The sequence below is a fragment of the Octopus sinensis genome, linkage group LG10 (assembly GCF_006345805.1).
Source record: "Octopus sinensis linkage group LG10, ASM634580v1, whole genome shotgun sequence".
Lineage (NCBI taxonomy): Eukaryota > Metazoa > Mollusca > Cephalopoda > Octopoda > Octopodidae > Octopus > Octopus sinensis.
In genome coordinates this window covers 44,139,563-44,158,634 of record NC_043006.1, presented here as the reverse complement: position 1 = coordinate 44,158,634, position 19,072 = coordinate 44,139,563, and the positions used below count along the sequence as shown (strand labels likewise).

At 34.9% G+C, this 19,072-nt stretch overlaps 1 protein-coding gene across 11 annotated transcripts in view; it reads left to right on the top strand.

The window, feature by feature from the left end:
* The window catches only part of LOC115216522 (misshapen-like kinase 1), an 835,290-nt gene that overhangs the window by 173,664 nt on the left and 642,554 nt on the right, over positions 1-19,072 (top strand). For all 11 annotated transcript variants that reach the window (XM_036506597.1, XM_029785962.2, XM_029785961.2 and 8 more), the window contains exons 4-5: positions 3,810-3,854; positions 13,605-13,685. In XM_036506597.1, the coding sequence (XP_036362490.1) occupies positions 3,810-3,854; positions 13,605-13,685 (126 nt within the window). The remainder of the gene's footprint in view (positions 1-3,809; positions 3,855-13,604; positions 13,686-19,072) is intronic.

Sequence of the window (19,072 nt, the reverse complement as noted above, 5' to 3'; positions counted from 1 at the left end):
AGAATGATATGGATGACATAAAACTTTAGAATATACTTATGCTATTTATGTTATTCATAATACAATTAACGAATAAACATATGTTTAAATTAAGTATGGTGTATATCATCGTCATTGTTTTTTATGTCAACTTTTCCATGTTCGCATAGGTCGGATGGAAATTTGTTGTATCTTCTTTGGCCGGATGCCCTTCCTGTTGCCAAATCTCACCTGCTTCCAAGTAAGGTCATATTTCCCCATGACCAGAAATGTTTTCATGGAAGATTTGGAACAAAGGACACTGCTTGAATGACAGTTAAATTTGTTTACAACTATCATGCAATATCAAGACTAAGAAAGAAAGAAACAGACAGACAGGCACATACACACACACAGGACATGCTTCTTTCAGTTTCTGTCAACAAATACACTCAGAGTACTTTGGTTGGACCTGGGCTGTAGTAGAAGATGCTTATCTAAGGTGCCATGCAGTGGGATTGAACCCAGAACCATGTGCTTGGGAGCAAACTTCTTACCATACAGCTATGCCTGAACTTATAAGCACTTGCCCAAGGTGTGTGTGTGTGTGTGTGTGTGTGTGTGTGTGTGTGTGTGTGTGTGTGTGTGTATATATATATATATATATATATATATAATAGAAGTGTGTGTGTATTCACTTTTCACGTGAAAATAGCTTCACCAATTACTTCCATATTTGTGATGCATGAATAATTTGACCTTGGGTCTTTATTTGATTTTTTTTATTTAAAAAAAAATATTGCTTTATATTTATGATTCACTTCTTTAAAAAGGTTTCTCAATGTCAACTTCCAGTATTGGCAAAGTTCATAAATTTAAATATTTGGTACAAGATTTAACGTCCTTTTATTTATACAATTTTTTCATTCCATGTTTATCTCATTCAGTGTTTGCAATGCTCTCTCTCTCTCTCTCTCTCTCTCGCATGCACGCACGCACGCGCGGACGGTTTGATTTCATTCTGAACTTGCACACTTTGTTAATTTTCGTAAATTTTTTTTAGCTATTTTCTTTTTGCAAGCTGTGTTCAGCTCTAAGTATTTATAGTCAGTCACACAAGCACATGTGTGCTTTTGTATGTACATTTGTATAGATTTATGTATGTGTGTGTCTATGTGAAGGGTTGTGTTGTCATGTATACGTACATACATAAATACATATGCATACGTCTTTTTTCTATGTACGTATGCATGTGTGTCTGTGTGAGAGTGATGTCTAAGTGGCACTCTCTCTCTTTCTGTCTCTCACACACATGCACACATACATACAAGAAAGATGTATGCCTATTTATGTATGTACGTATACATGACAACACACCCCTTCATTCACTCTCTCTCTCTCTCTCTCTCTCTCTTTCTCTTTCTCTCTCACACGTCCATTTCATCTGATGTTTGATTACTGTGTGTGTGTGTGTGTGTGGTGTTCCACAATCACCAGAGGAATTTTATTTCTTGATGCTCCTGGTGGCACAGGTAAAACATTTGTAAAACTAATTTGTAACATAAGCAAAGATTCAAGATCACCAGAAGTGTTGTGCCAATGCCACCTTATCATTTGGGATGAATGCACCATGTCACACAGAGGCGCAATGGAAGCTCTTGGCAAGACCTTACAAGACATCAAAGGCAACAATAAATCTATGGGAGGAGTTACATTAGTTTTATCAGGAGATTTCAGATAGACATTACCAGTCATTCCGAGACGAACAAGATCTGATGAAATAAAAGCATGCATTAAGTCTTCAATACTAATGTAAGACCATTATTACATGTGGACCAATGTGCAAAACAGTTTTCAACCTGGCTCCTCTAATTAGGAAATGGGAAAGTACTATTTGGTGGGAATGGCGATATCAGTTTAGCTCTTATTGCTGTCGTGGAGAATTCCCCAGCTGAACTGAAGAACTGAGTATTTCCAGACTTAAGTAATAATCATAATTCACATAAATGGTTGTGTGAAAGGGCAGTTGTTGCTCCAAAAAATGAGACAGTAGCAAGGATTAACCATGAATTAATGAATAAGATTCCAACTATCATTAAGAAGTACAAATCAGTTGATTCAGTCCTTGATGAAAATCAAGCTGTCCATTACTCAACTGAGTTCCTTAATTCTCTTGAGCCACCTGGAATTCCTCCACATAAACTTTTTCTGAAGGTAGGAGTCCCAATAATGCTTCTAAGAAATTTAGATCCTCCTAAATTATGCAATAGGACAAGGTTGATTGTGAAAACATTACTACCTAATGTAACAGAAGCTAACATCATCAATGGATGTGCCTCTGGGGCTTTCATTCCAAGAATTCCAATCAAACCAACAGACATGCCATTTGAGTTCAAATGAACACAATTCCCAGTCCGACTTTGCTTTGAAATGTCTATTAATACAATGGCCTTGCTGAAATTGTCAGATGGTGTTGTTTTGTTTGTATTCCACTGTGAAAGTAACATCCAGGTTTCTTGACATAGTGCATGAAGGCTCATTTAAAATGTTGTCACTTGGTTCCACTTCTCCGTGTAGCTATGTCCTGGCTGTTTGTTGTTCAGTAAATTGGGACATTATTATTTTACTGGTGCTATGTAATAAGCACCCATGCTGATACCAGCTAAAAAGCACCCGTGTTAGTACCACGTATAAGCACCCATGTTGGTGTCATGTATAGAGCACCTGTGCTGGTGCCACGTAAAAAAGCACTCAATACACTCTATAAAGTGGTTGGCATTTGGAAGGGCATCTAGCTGTAAGAACTTTGACAAAACAGGCAAAGACTGTCCAACCCATGATCGCATGGAAAATGGACCATAAATGATGATGGTGGTGATATTTATGTATTTGATCGTACACATCTCACTTGATCTAAAATGCGGGTAATTTTCCTTGAGAGTGCTCAACAAGAAATTAAGATTTAATTACTGTTATAATAACACTGTGAATAAACTTGAACTGCATGGAAGAACCTCATATATCATAAACACACACACACACACACACACACACTCTTAATGTAGGAAAATGTATCCTTTGTATATCACTTTGCGAGAACAGTAAATATGTTGTAAGATTATTCTCATTCTTTTTATGCAGATATTATAACGAAGTTATGTTAATTTGCATTTATGAAAGCCTCTTGCTGTAACCACTCCTTTCTAAGCTGACTCAAATGACATTGTTTTAGATATTAACCACAAAAAAAAAAACACAATGAAAAACAACAAAAACCTGATACTTGTGATTTCAAGGGTGTTGACAATTTTAACACTGTTAAAAATTTAATGCTATGTTTCGTTTAGGTTTGTGATTAAATAACTGTTTTTGTGGGTTTTTCAAAGGAAATAAATATTTTCATACAGATAAATATAATCAAGTGAGATGAATTTATTTTGTGATAACTTACTCCTTTATATTTTAGTTCCAAAGCTGTTATTGTTGAGAATGAAGGTTACAACTACTAACTCACATTTCTTTACTGCATACCTAAAGACTAAGTTCCTAATATATGGATCATATTTTTAGTTGTCAATCAGCATTCCATTAAAGTGTAAAGTCTTATCAGTATTTAAAATGTACTTCAACATATGGTAAGTGCCCCAGCATGACCTCAGCTCTCAAGGTGAACCAAGTAAAAGAATAAAAGCATTTACATCGTTTTGTGGCACATAGCTCTCACTGAATATAATTAAACTACTTGAGAAAGTTCTGCAATTGTAGAAGCAGCCACAAACCAATTTCGAATTAAATCATATATTTATCTTGCACATCTTCTGGAAATAACTTGTATTTTCTTTCTATTTCAGGATGAAGAAGATGAAATAAAATTAGAAATTAATGTTCTCAAAAAGGTAAGTTTCTCAAGCGGAAAATTTCATTGTCTTTTGTTTATTCAGGGCAGTTCTGCATCCTACCTACCTTCATGATATTAACTAGTTATTTAAAACAACAGCAAGATTATTCACAAAATATTCTGATAGTTTTAACTTTATTTTTATTTACTCTGATCTTTTTTGTTTTATTGCCTTTTTTGTCAGGGAGGAAGGGTACTGCTCATAATAACTCTTTACAAAAAAAAAAAAAAATCCAAGATAATGGGAAGGAGGGAAAAGGGTATTCTCAAATCAGACACCTTGTTATGAACTCCACTAAAGACACCCAAGACGTCAGGCAGGATTGTTAAATCAAGTAGTGGATTAAATCAAGCAATGGACAAAATCTCTTATCCTGGCATGATTTGATTTTGGAATACAAGGAGCTGAAACAAATGCTACAAGAACATCCAGTTTGATGTTCTTACAGTTCCACCAATCCACTGCCTTATATTAGTGCTTTTTTTTTTTTTAAATCCTGAAAGGATGAAAAGTTGATGTGTACAGTATATGAACTCTACAAAGAATCAGAACAAATATCATAGCCATTGCTTGAACAATTTTGCCAAACTGTTGTTTTAAGTCATATGTTCTTAAAGTGGGACCCCCCCCCCCCCTTTCCGGGTGTTGAGATGGTCCAAGCAGGGTGGGGCAGAGAAAAAGGAGGTATTAGTAAGAAGACAGTGGATTGGGGGACGCTATGAATTTATAATATTATTATAGTACTTTATACAAATTATATAATATTATATTAAATATCAAATGATTCATAATATATATAAATGAGTAAAATATAAAATATTTATTTATACATAAAAATAGAGTGGGCACATTGGTGGGTATTGTGTGGCTATGAGGGGGCTGCAGTGGCCCAAAAAGTTTGAGAATTTCTGTTTTAAGTGGTGTTATGTTTACTGCCAGCTCAATTATATTGGTCAGGGGCAAGGTTTTAAGTCAATTACAATTATGGCAATAGGAAGGGCATCCAGCTTAGAAACCATGCCAAATAAGACTGGAACCTGGTGCAGCTCTCTGGCTTGTCGGTTCCAGTTGAACCGTCTAACCCATGCCAGCATGGAAAGTGGATGTTAAATGATGATGATGAGGACACCAACCCCATTATTCAATTGGTATTTATTTTATTGACCCCAAAAGGATAAAAGGCAGAATTTGAACTCAGAATGTAAAGATGGACGAAATGCTGCTAAGCATTTATATTGCCTTAATTACTACTTTCTCATTATTAGCTCCTAATAAAGGATGTTTGTCATGGCTCATGAAGTATATTGCTTAGGTTTTATTGTCTTCTTATGAGGTTTTCATTAAAAAAAAACAACAAAAAACCCCAAAAAGTTATGAATAACATGAAAAACAAAACCATTTATCCTGACCTCAGTAACAATAATGAAAGTGATAGCTTAATACAGTGATTATAACAATGAAAGCTCTTTGTTAAGAACACTGACAAGTCTTCCAGTAGTTCTTAATATGTTGGATTAGCTGCTGCTAAGGTTTTATTGCAAAAGATATTTGACATTGATCAAATATTAGTTATTTCTTATAATGTCTAATGAAAGGATTTACCAAAATACTGTTGTTTTTCCATTGTGCAGCCTTTTTTTTATGGTGCCATTGGTTTTGTAAGACTGAAATAACTCCAAATATGTGGATATATAAACAGCAATTTTGTTTTTTTGATAAATTTATAAATTTTGTTTCAGTAGCAGGTTTGTTCAGGGTATTAGTGTTAGACTAGTTGAGCTGATTTGGTTGGACAAATCAGATACCTTCTTTTAAGAATTTAAAGGGAAATAAAATTGAAATTGAAGCTCTTATCAATTCTGTTGTTCATACAGTATTTAGATTACTAGGAAGAGAGAGTATGTGTGAGGTTTGTGAATGCATGCTCATATGGTTTGTATATGTATGTAGTTTAGAATACATATTTTGTGTATTCTTGAAAATGCATGTTTTGTGTTGATGTATGCATTTCGTATTTGCAATCCATGTCTGGTGTGGTCATTTGCATCATTTATGAATATATATATATATATATATATATATATATATTGTGATATGTCACCAAGTTTAATATCATCAACAGGTCCCTTGGGTGCCTTTAATGGATTTCATTCCAGTTTGCAAACATTTGGACCTAGCCACTAGTTTGCAAAGTATCCATGAGTCATATTCTCCTCTCTTCCCAGCCCTGGAAAATTGGAAAAAAAGTTATGATCACTGTTTTATTCCCTCTGGTTAAGCTATAAATAAAAAATGGCTTGAATGACCTCCGTTCATCCACGTTTTTTGCATATGTATTATGTGTTTGAGAGCAATGACACCTAGATGTTGAGACGTAACATAAAATAATCTAGTTAATGAGAATATTCTAAACTTTTAGCAATGTTCTAAGATCTTGTGTAATACCTAAACCTGGGAATCAAAACTATTTTGTTAAGTGCTTTACCTTAAGTACATAATGGGGGGGCATGTGACTTAGTGGTTAGGGCTTTGGATTTGTGGTTTTGATTCCTGGATGCATTGTTTTTTGAGCAAAACATTTCGTTTCATATAGCTCTAGTCTTCTCAGCTGGCAAGAATGAGTAATCCTGTGACAGGCTGGTGTCCTTTCCATGGGGGGAAATACATGTACCACAAAAACCAGGAAACCAGCCCTATGCATCTTTATGACTTGGGAAGGATCTTTACCATACATGACCATGTTGTTTTTGAGACCATGTGATTTGTGCTTCACTATCATACAGTTCCACGTGTGATGCCATATTTGGGCAAATATCTTCAAACATACATGTGAAAAGCACCTGTGCTAGTGACCCACAAAAAGCACCCAATACACTCTGTAAAGTGGTTGGCATTAGGAATGGCATCAAGCTGTAGAAACCATGCTATAACAATGGAGCCTTACCAGCTCCTGGCCTTACCAGCTCCTGGCCTTACCAGCTCCTGCTAAAGTCTCCAATGCCAGCATGGGAAATGGACTTTAAAATGATGATGATGATGATGATACTTTCCATGAAGGTGGGTCCACTTCATTGGAGTGAAATTGGATAGATGGAAATTGTCTGATTGACTCTACTCAACCTTTTTTATAAAATGGCATGCTGATGTTCCTTAAGGATTATTAAGGATACTCAAGGCACAGATGTCTGTGGAATACCCAGCCACTTGCAGACAGTATAATGCAATAAGTTAGTATTTCTATTGATAGGGCAACCATATGCATGTGTGTGCTAGCGCCGTGTAAAAAGCACCGATGCTAGTGCCACATGTTGAGCCCCTGTGTTGGTACCATGTAAAGAGCACCCATGATGGCACCACATAAAAAGCATCCATGCCGGCATCACGTAAAGAGCACCCATGCCAGGGCCCATGTAAAAGGCAATTCTGGTGCCAATGCCACGTAAAAGCATCTGTACTAGTGCTACAGAACTCCTAGTACACACTGTAAAGAAGATGGCATTAGGAAGGGCATCCAGCCATAGAAGCCATGCTAAAAAAAGATGACTGGTGTCTGGTGCAGCCCTTCAGCTTGCCAACTCCTGTCATACTGTCCAATCTATGCCAGCATAGAGAATGGATGGTAAATGTTGATGTATAATACATACGTACGTACGTACTAACATACATACATACATACATACATGCATGCATGCTAGTATAATTTGATTGGTTGAATTCTCAGTCATGCCATAGATTGTATTGAAGAAGTAGGGAGAGTGTGACAGAGATAGTTTCTTTCCTTAATATGTTCAGTTTACTTGTTCCTTCGTATTTGAATTTTTAGGATCATAATATTCTCTGTTGGAGTAAGTTTTTTGTTGTATAGGTTTTGTAATAATATTAATAATCATCATCGTCATAAACCTTGTTTAATGTCCGTTTTCCATGCTGGCATGGGTTGGACGGTTTGACTGAGGACTGGCAAGCCAGGAGGCTGCACCAGGCTCCAATCTGATCTAGCAAGGTTTCTACAGCTGGATGGCCTTCCTGACGCCAACCATTTCGAAAGTGTAGTGGGTACTTTTTGTAAGTTAATATTAATTCTTCGCTTTGATTTTGTTACGTGTAGTAACAAGCAGGTGTTGGTGTCACAAACATATTAGGCTAATGTTTTGTTCCTGCTGATTACTTTCAATTCCCAGGCAGCGTTTATGCTTTTAATGCTGTTAACACCACCAGACTGAATGGTATGGCCCAGGTGTCAAAACTATAATGATATTTGTTTGGCAGTTGATGATGGGAATACATATTTGTTATGCTTGTGAATTTTTGTATCTTGGTTTTGTTATTCTGTGTTGCCCTTCATTCTAGTAAAGTGAAAAGTGATTGTGGATTAATGGTTTGTGGAGATTACTTAGTTATTTGTTGTTTGTCTTCATAGATAATCTTATTAAAGCTTAGATAACTTTTTAGATATTGGTGTCTAGTTTTGGGAGGGTCTGTAGTGTATGTATATGTATATAGGTATATATAGAGAGAGCTGATGGGCATTTGCACATGCTAGGCTTGGTGATGGGCAGTGAGTTAAGGAATGTTGTATGTGCATGCACAAACACACACACACACACACACACAGTGAAAAAATCATAGTGACAGAGAAGGAGAAGAGGGATTAAATGAAAAAGTAGTTATGGAAGGCGTTTTATGAATGGGAAATTTAATTATTTTAAGACAATAAATGTTTTTCCTTTTGAAAATTAGTATTCAGTTCATGATTTTGTATAAGTATGAAGAAATTTGATAAAATTTAAATTACATTTATCGTATGTCTCTCATATATCCTGATGTTCCCTATGGTGGCAAAAGTACATTATCAGAGTTACCTGTCATAATGGCCAGTAACATTCTAGTTTCTTTTATCATTTACTTGTTTTAGACATTTAACAGCAACCATGCTGGGGCACTGCCTTGAATGTTCTTTTAGCCTAATGAATTGATCCCAAGACTTATTTTTTTAAAAGTCTGATACTTATTCTATTACTTTCTTTTGCCAAACCACTAAGTTATGGCGAGCTGGCAGAAACGTTAGCACGCCGGGCGAAATGCTTAGCGGTAATTCGTCTGCCATTACATTCTGAATTCAAATTCCGCTGAGGTCAACTTTGCCTTTTATCTCTTCGGGGTCAATAAATTAAGTACCAGTTACACACTGGGGTCGATGTAATCGATTTAATCCCTTTGTCTGTTCTTGTTTCTCCCCTCTATATTTAGCTCCTTGTGGGCAATAAAGAAATAAGAAACCACTAAGTTATAAGAACATAAACAAACCAACAGTCATCAAGTGATGGTAGAGTACAAAGACACACACACACACACACACACATGATAGGCTACTGTCTATCAAATCCACTCAAGGCTTTGGTTGGCCTGAGGCTATAGTAGAAGACATTTGCCCAAGGTGCCATGCAGTGGGACTGAAATCAAAACTACTTGGTTGGAAAGCAACCTTCTTACCACACATCCATGGCTGCAACTATGTATATATTCACTAATGAATTCATGAATTTACCTGAGGATTACAGTAAAAGTACAAATGTTTGTGGAGTACTCAGTCATAAGTAGGTAGGTAGTTCTGTTAATTGAACAATTAGCACACCCACCCATCTAAACTGGCAGGAGTGTTCATTGTTACCATATTCATTTATGCACACAAGGTCTAAGTAGATAAAATGTTGTTCTCGTGTATCATGGATCATACGTTTTATCTTCTGCAGTCCACTTAAAATACACGTGTAGTACACTTAAAGTATATATGCTACTGTTCTTTGTATCCATCTGTGGGAAATTGGTAACAAATGTTCTGGGAATGATAGAATGTCGTTCAATGAATCTGTCTGTCTGTCTGTTTGTCTGTCAGTCTATCTATCTTCCCCTCTTTCTCTCTCTTGAGAGAGAGAGAAATAAAGAGAAAGAGAAAGAGTCTGAAGAGAGAGAACAAAATCTATTATCTTGTATTGTTCATGAGCCTGGGGGCGGTGAATATTGGTTTTCTTTATAAAATCATTTCTTTAAAATAGTAAATACATGCATATGTTCATCTCGGAAGTAGCCAGTTGTAATAATTTTTTTTTTTTTTTGCTTCTATGATTTCTAAATTATGTTTCTGATTATTATTAAATTTACAGAGAAAGAGGTAAAAAAAAAAAGCAATGCTTTATATCTAAATTAGATGAAACGACAAACCATAATTAATAAATTAATGATGAATTACTGGCCTGCTTAGTGACTGGGCTTGTCTGGGCTAGTACATTTTTAATGTCAGGTCAACTGAGGCCACACTCTTAATTAATAGTATGATTAATGTCAAACTGGTCTACTCTTGGGTGTAACCTCTTGAGATCAAATTCTTTTTTCATTGAATAGGTAGCTAATTAGGAGACATTTGTTATTCACATTGATGTTGGTGTTATTTTAAATCATCTTTATATTTAGTTTAACTGTCACCACAGCTTGGAGTGATTCTGAAAGTTTGAATATTTTTCTTGAATTACTACAATGAGTTTTCATTATGATTTAGATGTCTTTATGTAGTATCTGCTTTCAGTTAGGTTAAAACTGAAACAAAATGTAGCATAGATTAATGCCTGTGATTGTGGTTGAACAAATATTTAAACCTGTTGTCCAACACTTCCCATTCAACAAAACCTGTATAATTTGTAAAGCTGTTTCAATGCAAATGTGGATAAAATAATCACTGTAATTGAGTGTGGTACATGAACCTTAGCAAATTTTAAAGACCTGTAACTAATTTCTGTTGCAGCTAAACAGAAAATGCCCAACATTATTGATTTTTCTTTAACTAACGTGGTGTAGTGGGTGATCTGCGAAGCAGTGAAGAGAGACGATAGGGTTGTTGCATCGGAAGTGAAAGAGGAAGTGATACTGCATAATGAAGTAGAATTTTTGATGAAGGTTCTTACCTTCAGCTAGCAAAACAACTTCTAAAAGGAAAACTATTCTAAAACTCCGACTGGAACTCATTGAGTGACCCTGTACACTCACTAACCCAAATCTCCTGACCAGAAACCTAAAATACATCAGAATTTCTTATGCGCTTCTGTTTGCACTAACTGCTTGTCAGAGTAAGAAATTGTCCAAAAACCCTGCTACATTGTGTGATGTCTTTTCTTCCTCACATCTGGTATACCACCTCCAACATCGCCCTTCACAGCTGGTAAATCACCTACTATGCCACCACTAAGAATTAGACTAAGTAAAAATATGATTCTCTAAGGAATTGTCACTAAATCTAAATTAAAGAACGCTCATGTGTGTTTGTTTGTTTGTATTGGGGGAGCATATCCCAAGGTCTTTTTGATTCTGTTGAGGTTGTTAAACTTTCAAAGTCCATTGTAAATAGTTCTGGGATGTCTACCAAATCCAAATAAATTACTCATTATGAAATCGAGCCAGTGAATTTTTTATTAAGCAGGAAAGAGTAGCTTAAGTATTTTGAAATAAATAACCATGTTTCACACTTATATATTCTTCAGATTTCTTGTTTGGTTCTCAATTATATATTCTGATTGCTGAAATATTCTAGAATTGGTATAAAAAAAGAAACAGTTTTGAAAAACTATTACATTTTTAAAGACTTTCTCTCCTATCGACAACTTTGCCTCTATTGTTTTTGACTCTGGGCTGTACTCTCCCTGGTCTTGTTGGTTTTGAATGGTCGTTAGTACTTCTATAACTAGCATTTTCTAGATAGGGGTGTTGGCCCTATGCAAACCCAATTTTTACTTCTACGAAGAGATGGTCCATATTAGTATAGTCTCTATCCTTAGATTTGTCCAGTATGAGAGGCCCTACCTGGAGCTTGCGTTCCACTGACACAGTTCTCAGGGTCATTGAGGCACATAAGCCATTGTGCTGCAACAAAATCCTTTACTAAAATCTTTTTCCGTGAATGTTGGCAGTCATATGCCCACCATATTTAGTGGTTTGTCTTCCTCTCTATTGAACATCAAGTTAAGCTGTTCATAGTTATTGTCTTAAATTAGTAAAAAGTTGAATGACTGCTTGGAAACACTCGTTCTCCAGCATCCTAGATGCCTTCTGTTGAGCTCATCTTTGGTCCTGGGTACTTGTTAGATACTTCCATATGATTTGCCTTTGTCAATGAACTGTACACAATCCACACATTGGCCAGCGTTTCTTTTCAGTTGCTCTTTTCAGGGTATATTCAAATGCCTCCTCTTTGCAAGCAAAAGGTACATCCCTTTTCTCTTCATCTTCTTTTGAACAAATTTCTTGGGCAAAGACACACCTCTACCACATTTTTTTAAGTGACTGGATCTTCTCCCTGTTCAGAATTCAATTTTTCTTTTTCTTTTTGGCAGTTAACACTTGCAAATTAACTTTCATACTTGGCAACTTACTTTTATACCAATAAATAACAAATATGAAAAAAAAAAAAAAAAAAAAAAGGTTTCTAGAACGGTAATATTGATTTAGGCAGCAAATTTCTTAATTAACTGGGTACAAATGATAAAAATCGGAAAAAGAGGAAATTGGGATTCTGGCAAGATATCTATGGTGTACTGTTGTCTTTGCAAAACTGAGTTAGGTATGCAATGCTGCAAAAAAAAACAACAAAAAACAAAAGGAAAAAAACCCCCAACTATTATTGGTATGCTAAGTAATTATCTGACTTGATGAAGAATAAAAACTTTAATTTTGATGATTGATGTAAATTGAGCCATCTTAATAGTTATTGGTTGAGCATCCCAGATTTTTTATTTAATATTTGCTGTATATTTTTCTCCATAATCTTAAGTTTTTGTTATATGATTTGTTTTTTAGCTTGTGCTTTTATTTGTGATTACTGCATAGTTTGTAATCTGACCCCAATATTTATTATTATTATTATTATTATTATTATTATTATTATATTATTATTATTATGTATATTTATAAATCAGATTCAAACAGTGATAAAGAGAAATTTATGTTGATTAATATAGTTGTTTTCAAGTAAAATTAAATTGGTTTCAGCTGTTACTGAGAGTTATGGCTAATGTAGAATTTTGCTGCGGTTATTATGCTGGCTTTACTGTTAAAATGCATTGTTCTATTCACTTTGACTTATTTGTTTTCCATAAAAATGTTTAGTATTTAGTGATAAGAAATACATACATACATGCAAAACCAGTTACTTCATTTTCTTATAAATAGCCACATTTTTATAACCAATAACCATTCTATGCTAGAAAAGATAAAAATCATAATAAGAGTAAGTCCTGGGGTAGACTTGTTTGACTAAAGGCAGTGCCCCAGCATGGCCGCAGTCAAGTGACTGAAACAAGTAAAAAAAATAAAAGAATAAATACATACAAATGTGTACACATGCATACATATATGCGTACACATACATACATGCATACACACATACATGCAGAGTCCATACAAACAAATGTGCACACATGCATACACATATATATGCATACACACACATACATAATACATACATACATACATACATATGTGCATGCACACTAACACATGCATGCGTACAAAAAACAGAATCAATGACTATTGAAAAGGTTGCAAGCTGCAATGAAAAGTAAAAAATAAGTAAATGAGTGGAAATCTGACCAGCGAGTGTGTCAAAATAATAAGGCACTAAAAGAGAAAGACTCTCCCCAGACACAATAAAAACCTTAATGTTATATAAAATAAATTCTCTATTTGGTTTTTCTTTGACAGTACTCACATCATCGCAACATTGCCACATATTATGGTGCTTTCATTAAGAAGAGTCCACCAGGAAAAGATGACCAACTATGGGTAAGTTTCAAACCAGTGTATTGTAGAATCATGTTCTATAGTTTTTAAGTTGATTAAGTTGTACTTTCTTCTTCATCATTTTTCTGACATGTTATGTAGCATCACCTGTCTTTTTTTTAGATTTCTCATAACTGTGTCCTCTATCTTCCTCTCAGTCTGTTTACTCATAACTATCCCTGAGATATTGATTAACATGTTACTTATGAGAAAAATAACTTTGAACCTATTAAAGAATTTGTTATAGAGAATATGTGTTGTGTCATCTAATTATTATAACTAAGGCTGTGTATTTCACCAGAAATATGGTAAAAAAAGTGTTAAAGGAGAACAAGGAATTCTTTTGGCTGTTTGTTTTAAATGAGGAATAGTAAGAGGGATTATATGTTACATTTCTGTTTACTGTGAATATTATGAAAGAGTGCAAGCTTTGCAAGTGACTCTTTTAAGGAGAATATTGTCGGATTTAAACCTAAGTATGTACCTGCTTTGTATGTTGGAACTCTAAAAATAACACAAAAATAAATATATTTTGAGTTATATTCTTACAGTTTAAAAGGTTTATATATATATATATATATATATATATATATATATATATATATATATATATAATATATATATATATATATATATATATATATATATTTCTCACATATTTCTTCATTTGTATTCTATTTTGGATTTTTAAATTCAATTTGAGTTTTATCAGTGGATTTTAAATTTTGATACATTATTATGTTCAATAAAATGGTTATTTAGATATATATTTCTCTTTAGTTGAAACTGAGTTGAAGCTTTTAGCAATTTTAAGGTATATGTTATTAAAAGAATATATTCTTAAGATATAATTTTAAGAAGAGATATTAATATCAGTTCTTACATGATGAATAAAAGATGGCTTGCATTCATCATTTGAAAACCAATATTCTTTTCTTTAAAGCAAATCCTCTTAATTTATTCATTTAATAACATATATGTTCAAATTGCTTAAACAATTGAAACTTAAACTAAATCTTTAGAAGAAATATTATTTAAATAATATTTCACTTCATTGAACAAATGTATTTATAATTCAAAAATCTTCTCAAATAAATAATACATTATTTAAAACTAAAATTCAATTTATAAATCCAAAATAAAACAGAAATACAGCATATAATTTAACCCTTTCGATACCAAACTGCCTGAAACTACACCTGGTTCTATGACAAAAAATTCTTGTTTTAAGGTGACCTAAAGTAAAACTTTCCATCAAAATTTCATGTTAATTTGTGTTCCAAACTTTAGCTTCATAAAAATAAAGTTATTGTGTAATATTCTTCATCCTCATCATCGTTTAACGTCCTTTTTCCATGCTGGCATGGGTTGGACGGTTTGACTGGGGACTGACAAGCCAGGAGGCTGCACCAGGCTCCAATCTGACCTGGCAGTGTTTCTACAGCTGGATGCCCTTCCTAACACCAACTACTTTGAGAGCATAGTGGGTGCTTTTTATGTGCCACTGGCACGGGAGTCAGGCGGCATTGGCATCAGCCATGTTCGGATGGTGCTTTTTATGTGCTACTGACACAGGAGCCAGTCGAGGCAGGTGTGTGTGTGTGTGGGTGGTGGTGGTTATTTTCAAAATTGATTGAAACAATATCAGTATATTTCAAAGAAAATATGGTAAGAAAAGGGTTAAAGATGCTTTGAACTGTAAGAATATAACACAAATATTAATTTTTATGTTATTCTTGGAGTTTCAATGTACCCAAATAGGTATACGTCTAGCATTAAGTCCAACAATAATGTTATTTTAACGCTTTCGCATTCAGATTATTGTCAAATATATTGCTTATTTATTCACACTGTTTTGAATCCATGATGGCTGTGGATCAAAAGAGGGGAGCCATGGAGTAGCTAGCTGGCCATCTGGACACAAGCTGGTGTCTGATCAGCCCCATCTGGGTCGCCTGGAGGAGGGTGTATGCTGTTGAAAGACCCAACACACCCGATGATACCAGGCATGTCACTGAAGATGTGTCCAAATGCATCAGTCATTGACTTATGTGCAGAACGAATTAATCATGTATTATTTCATAGCTTTGAAATTTTGATGACATAATTGTTAATTTTTGGAATGACATTGTAGGGTAGGTGTGAGATGCTGGATCTGGCCAGTTTGAATATAAAACAGGTGGAATATTTTGGCTGAATATGGCCAGTTTAAATGCTAAAAGAGTTAAAATGGCCACTGTAAAGTAGCACTTCTTTATCGTATTCACAATAAACACAAGCACCGTAAACACTATCCTTCTTATGAAACCAATTGCCAATAGAATTTAAAATATTACTAACCTAGATAACAAAATTACATATTCTATAAATAACCCTCTCACTGCCTACTTATATCTTTCCTTCTTATCTCTCTCCCATAATACAAACACGTATGACCAAAGCTTTCAGCTATTTATTGTTGACATGATGAGTTCAGAAGAGCAAAACAATATAACTTTTATAGCAGTCAGCTGCTGCTTTTAGTGTGTGTGCGTGTGTGCACGCACGTTTGTGTTTATTTGTTTGTTTGTAAATAAATCTCTTGTTAAAGGATGTATCTTAAATGTCAATCCGGTTCTAAATAATAGCTCATAATATGTACTTAGGACTGAAAAAAAAAGGCCTTGGACAGAAAAAGCATTGAAACCATGCATCTTCTGTAACCTAGGCAGTTGTGATGCCATTCTTATATATATATATATATAGAGAGAGAGAGAGAATTGGTACTCCATCCGTTTTGACAATGAGGGTTCCAGTTGATCTGGTCAACAAAACAGCCTGCTCATGAAATTAACGTGCAAGTGGCCGAGCACTCCACAGACATGAATGTTCTTAACATACTTTACAGGGATATTCAGCAAGACACAGTGTGACAAGGCTGGCCCTTTGAATTACAGGTACAACTCATTTTTGCTAGCTGAGTGGGCCGGAGCAATGTGAAATAAAGTGTCTTGTTCAAGAGCTCACTGTGCCGGTGGGAGTCAAACTCGCAACCTTATAATCGCGAGCTGAACACCCTGACTATTAAGCCACATTCCTCCATCCAAACCATGCCAGCATGTAAAACGGACGTTAAAGGATGATGATATGATTGATTAGTTGTCCAAAGATTCAGAGAAGCATAATCTAAAAGAGAGACAGAGTAGTTATACTTTTATATTATTGAGTAGTATATTCTGTAAGTCACCAATGGTTTTACACTGACCAATATTACCAAGTGCAATATCATCATCCTCATCATCATCATCATTCAATGTCTGCTTTCTATGCTGGCATGGGTTGGATGGTTTGACTGAAAAGATAAGCCGGGGCGCAGGGGTGCTGGTGCACCAGATTGTGATCTAATTTGGCAAGCTTTCTATGGCTGGATGCCCTTCCTAATGCCAACCACTCTGAGAGTGTAGTGGGTGTTTCTTACGTACCATTGACCTGACACCAGCATCAGCCATGACTACGGTCTCACTTGGCTTGACAGGTTTACACAAGCATGGTATATTGCCAACGGTCTTGGTCAACTGTCACTGCCTCCATGAGGCCCAATACTCAAATGGTGCTTTTTATTTGCCACCAGTATGGATGCCAGTCAGGCAGTATTGGCATTGGCCATGACTTGGAAAACTGTTGGTAACTTTCATCATCATCATCATTATTGTTTAATGTCCGCTTTCCATGCTGGCATGGGAGCCAGTCGAGTGACACTGGCATCAACAACGCTTGAATGGTGCTTTTTAGGTGCCACTGGCATGGGTGCCAGTCAGGCGGGACTGGCATCAGCCATGATAGTTATATGTTCTGGTCAGTTGTATACTATGACTGGGAATATACAGCTTCATAATATAAAAGTGTGTGTGGTGTGTGTGTGAATAGATAATGGGGAAAATATAACTAGTCACCCTGGCTGGCTGCATGAAAATTTAATAGTAAAGTGGGTACTAGCATACTTATGTGAATATATAAAATAATTAATTAGTTTCCAAGTATAACAAATAGTCACTTGTTCATTGTTAAGTCATCAGATGTATCCCTTAAAATGTGCTTGCCTTCTTGACTTCTAGACAAGGGTCTTTTAAGGCAAGATCTACTCTGTTGCATTTCCATTACCTATTTTGGGGATCATGAGAGGGTTTAGGTTCAGCACTCTCAGCAAATGAAATACTCATTGTTATACAGTAATTACTGTTTGAATATTTAAATTGTGTCCCCACACATAACATCTTTGTACTTCTGAGAGAATTGGGGGACTTTACCAAGGATTTTTAGAGGTTGACTCTTATACTACCCTATTACCCACCGTCTGTCTCCCAAGATGTGTGTGCACAAAGACAGACAAGTGTTAAACTGAGTGGCTGTGTTCCCAGAAGTAGCTTGTTGCAGAATATTTGCTGTAAAATGAATAGTTTTTGATGTTAATATATAAGATTAACTCAAAATATCTCAGAAATACAGCATAATTAAAAATCAAATACTCTAATGTAAGTATATTTAATTATTTCCAAAATGCTTAACTAAGAATGCGTTCGATTTTATTTTGGGTTTAATGACTAAAGTTGCTTTCATTTATGTTATTAAAAACTGGCCAATAGTTTTCAGTGACTGATACTTAGAGTCAGAAGATAATTGAAGTTTTTATACTAAAATGTTCATTGGTTTGATCTCTATCTAAACACATTAATTCCATCCCATTGAATACAATTATTCTCCATCAACATGATTTGTGATTTTCTTACACCAGCTATTAAAGTTAGTGAATTAAGAAACTTAATCTCTGTGTGGAAGTAATACCAATTAGATATCTATTTTGTTTCTTATTAGTCTTAAGTATTTGAATGTATTTATTGTTTCAAGAACTTTGGCCCACTCTTAAAAGTTAAGAAGTGTTTCTAGCTGTCTTATCCGAAAGTTCAATGCTGTTTCCTGTTTGAGCAATTCTTGTCAAAACACGCTCACTACTTCTTCATTTTTCAATTAAGTTACTTCTCATTTTTTTTACATTAAAATTTCCAGTTATCAATTCTATGTCAATTGATTACAACTGTCAAGGTTGTCAAATATTAAACTGAATTTCTTTTTCTTTTTTTTAAAAATTAATTTATTTTTCCTACTGATAAAACATTTTTATGAATTCAACCACCATATATAACTGCATATGTATAGGTTGCTTGGCCTGCTTGAAATAGAAGCCAGCTGTACTTCAAATCATATTCTGCTGTCTTAGAAAAGGTTATGTTGAATAATTTAGTCCCTGGTCCTCTTCACTATATACACCATCCTGTAACTTGGGTGTATGGCCTTTGTACCATTCTCTGTCATATTTTCACCATCTTTCTCCTCTCTCTCTCTCTGTCCCCGTC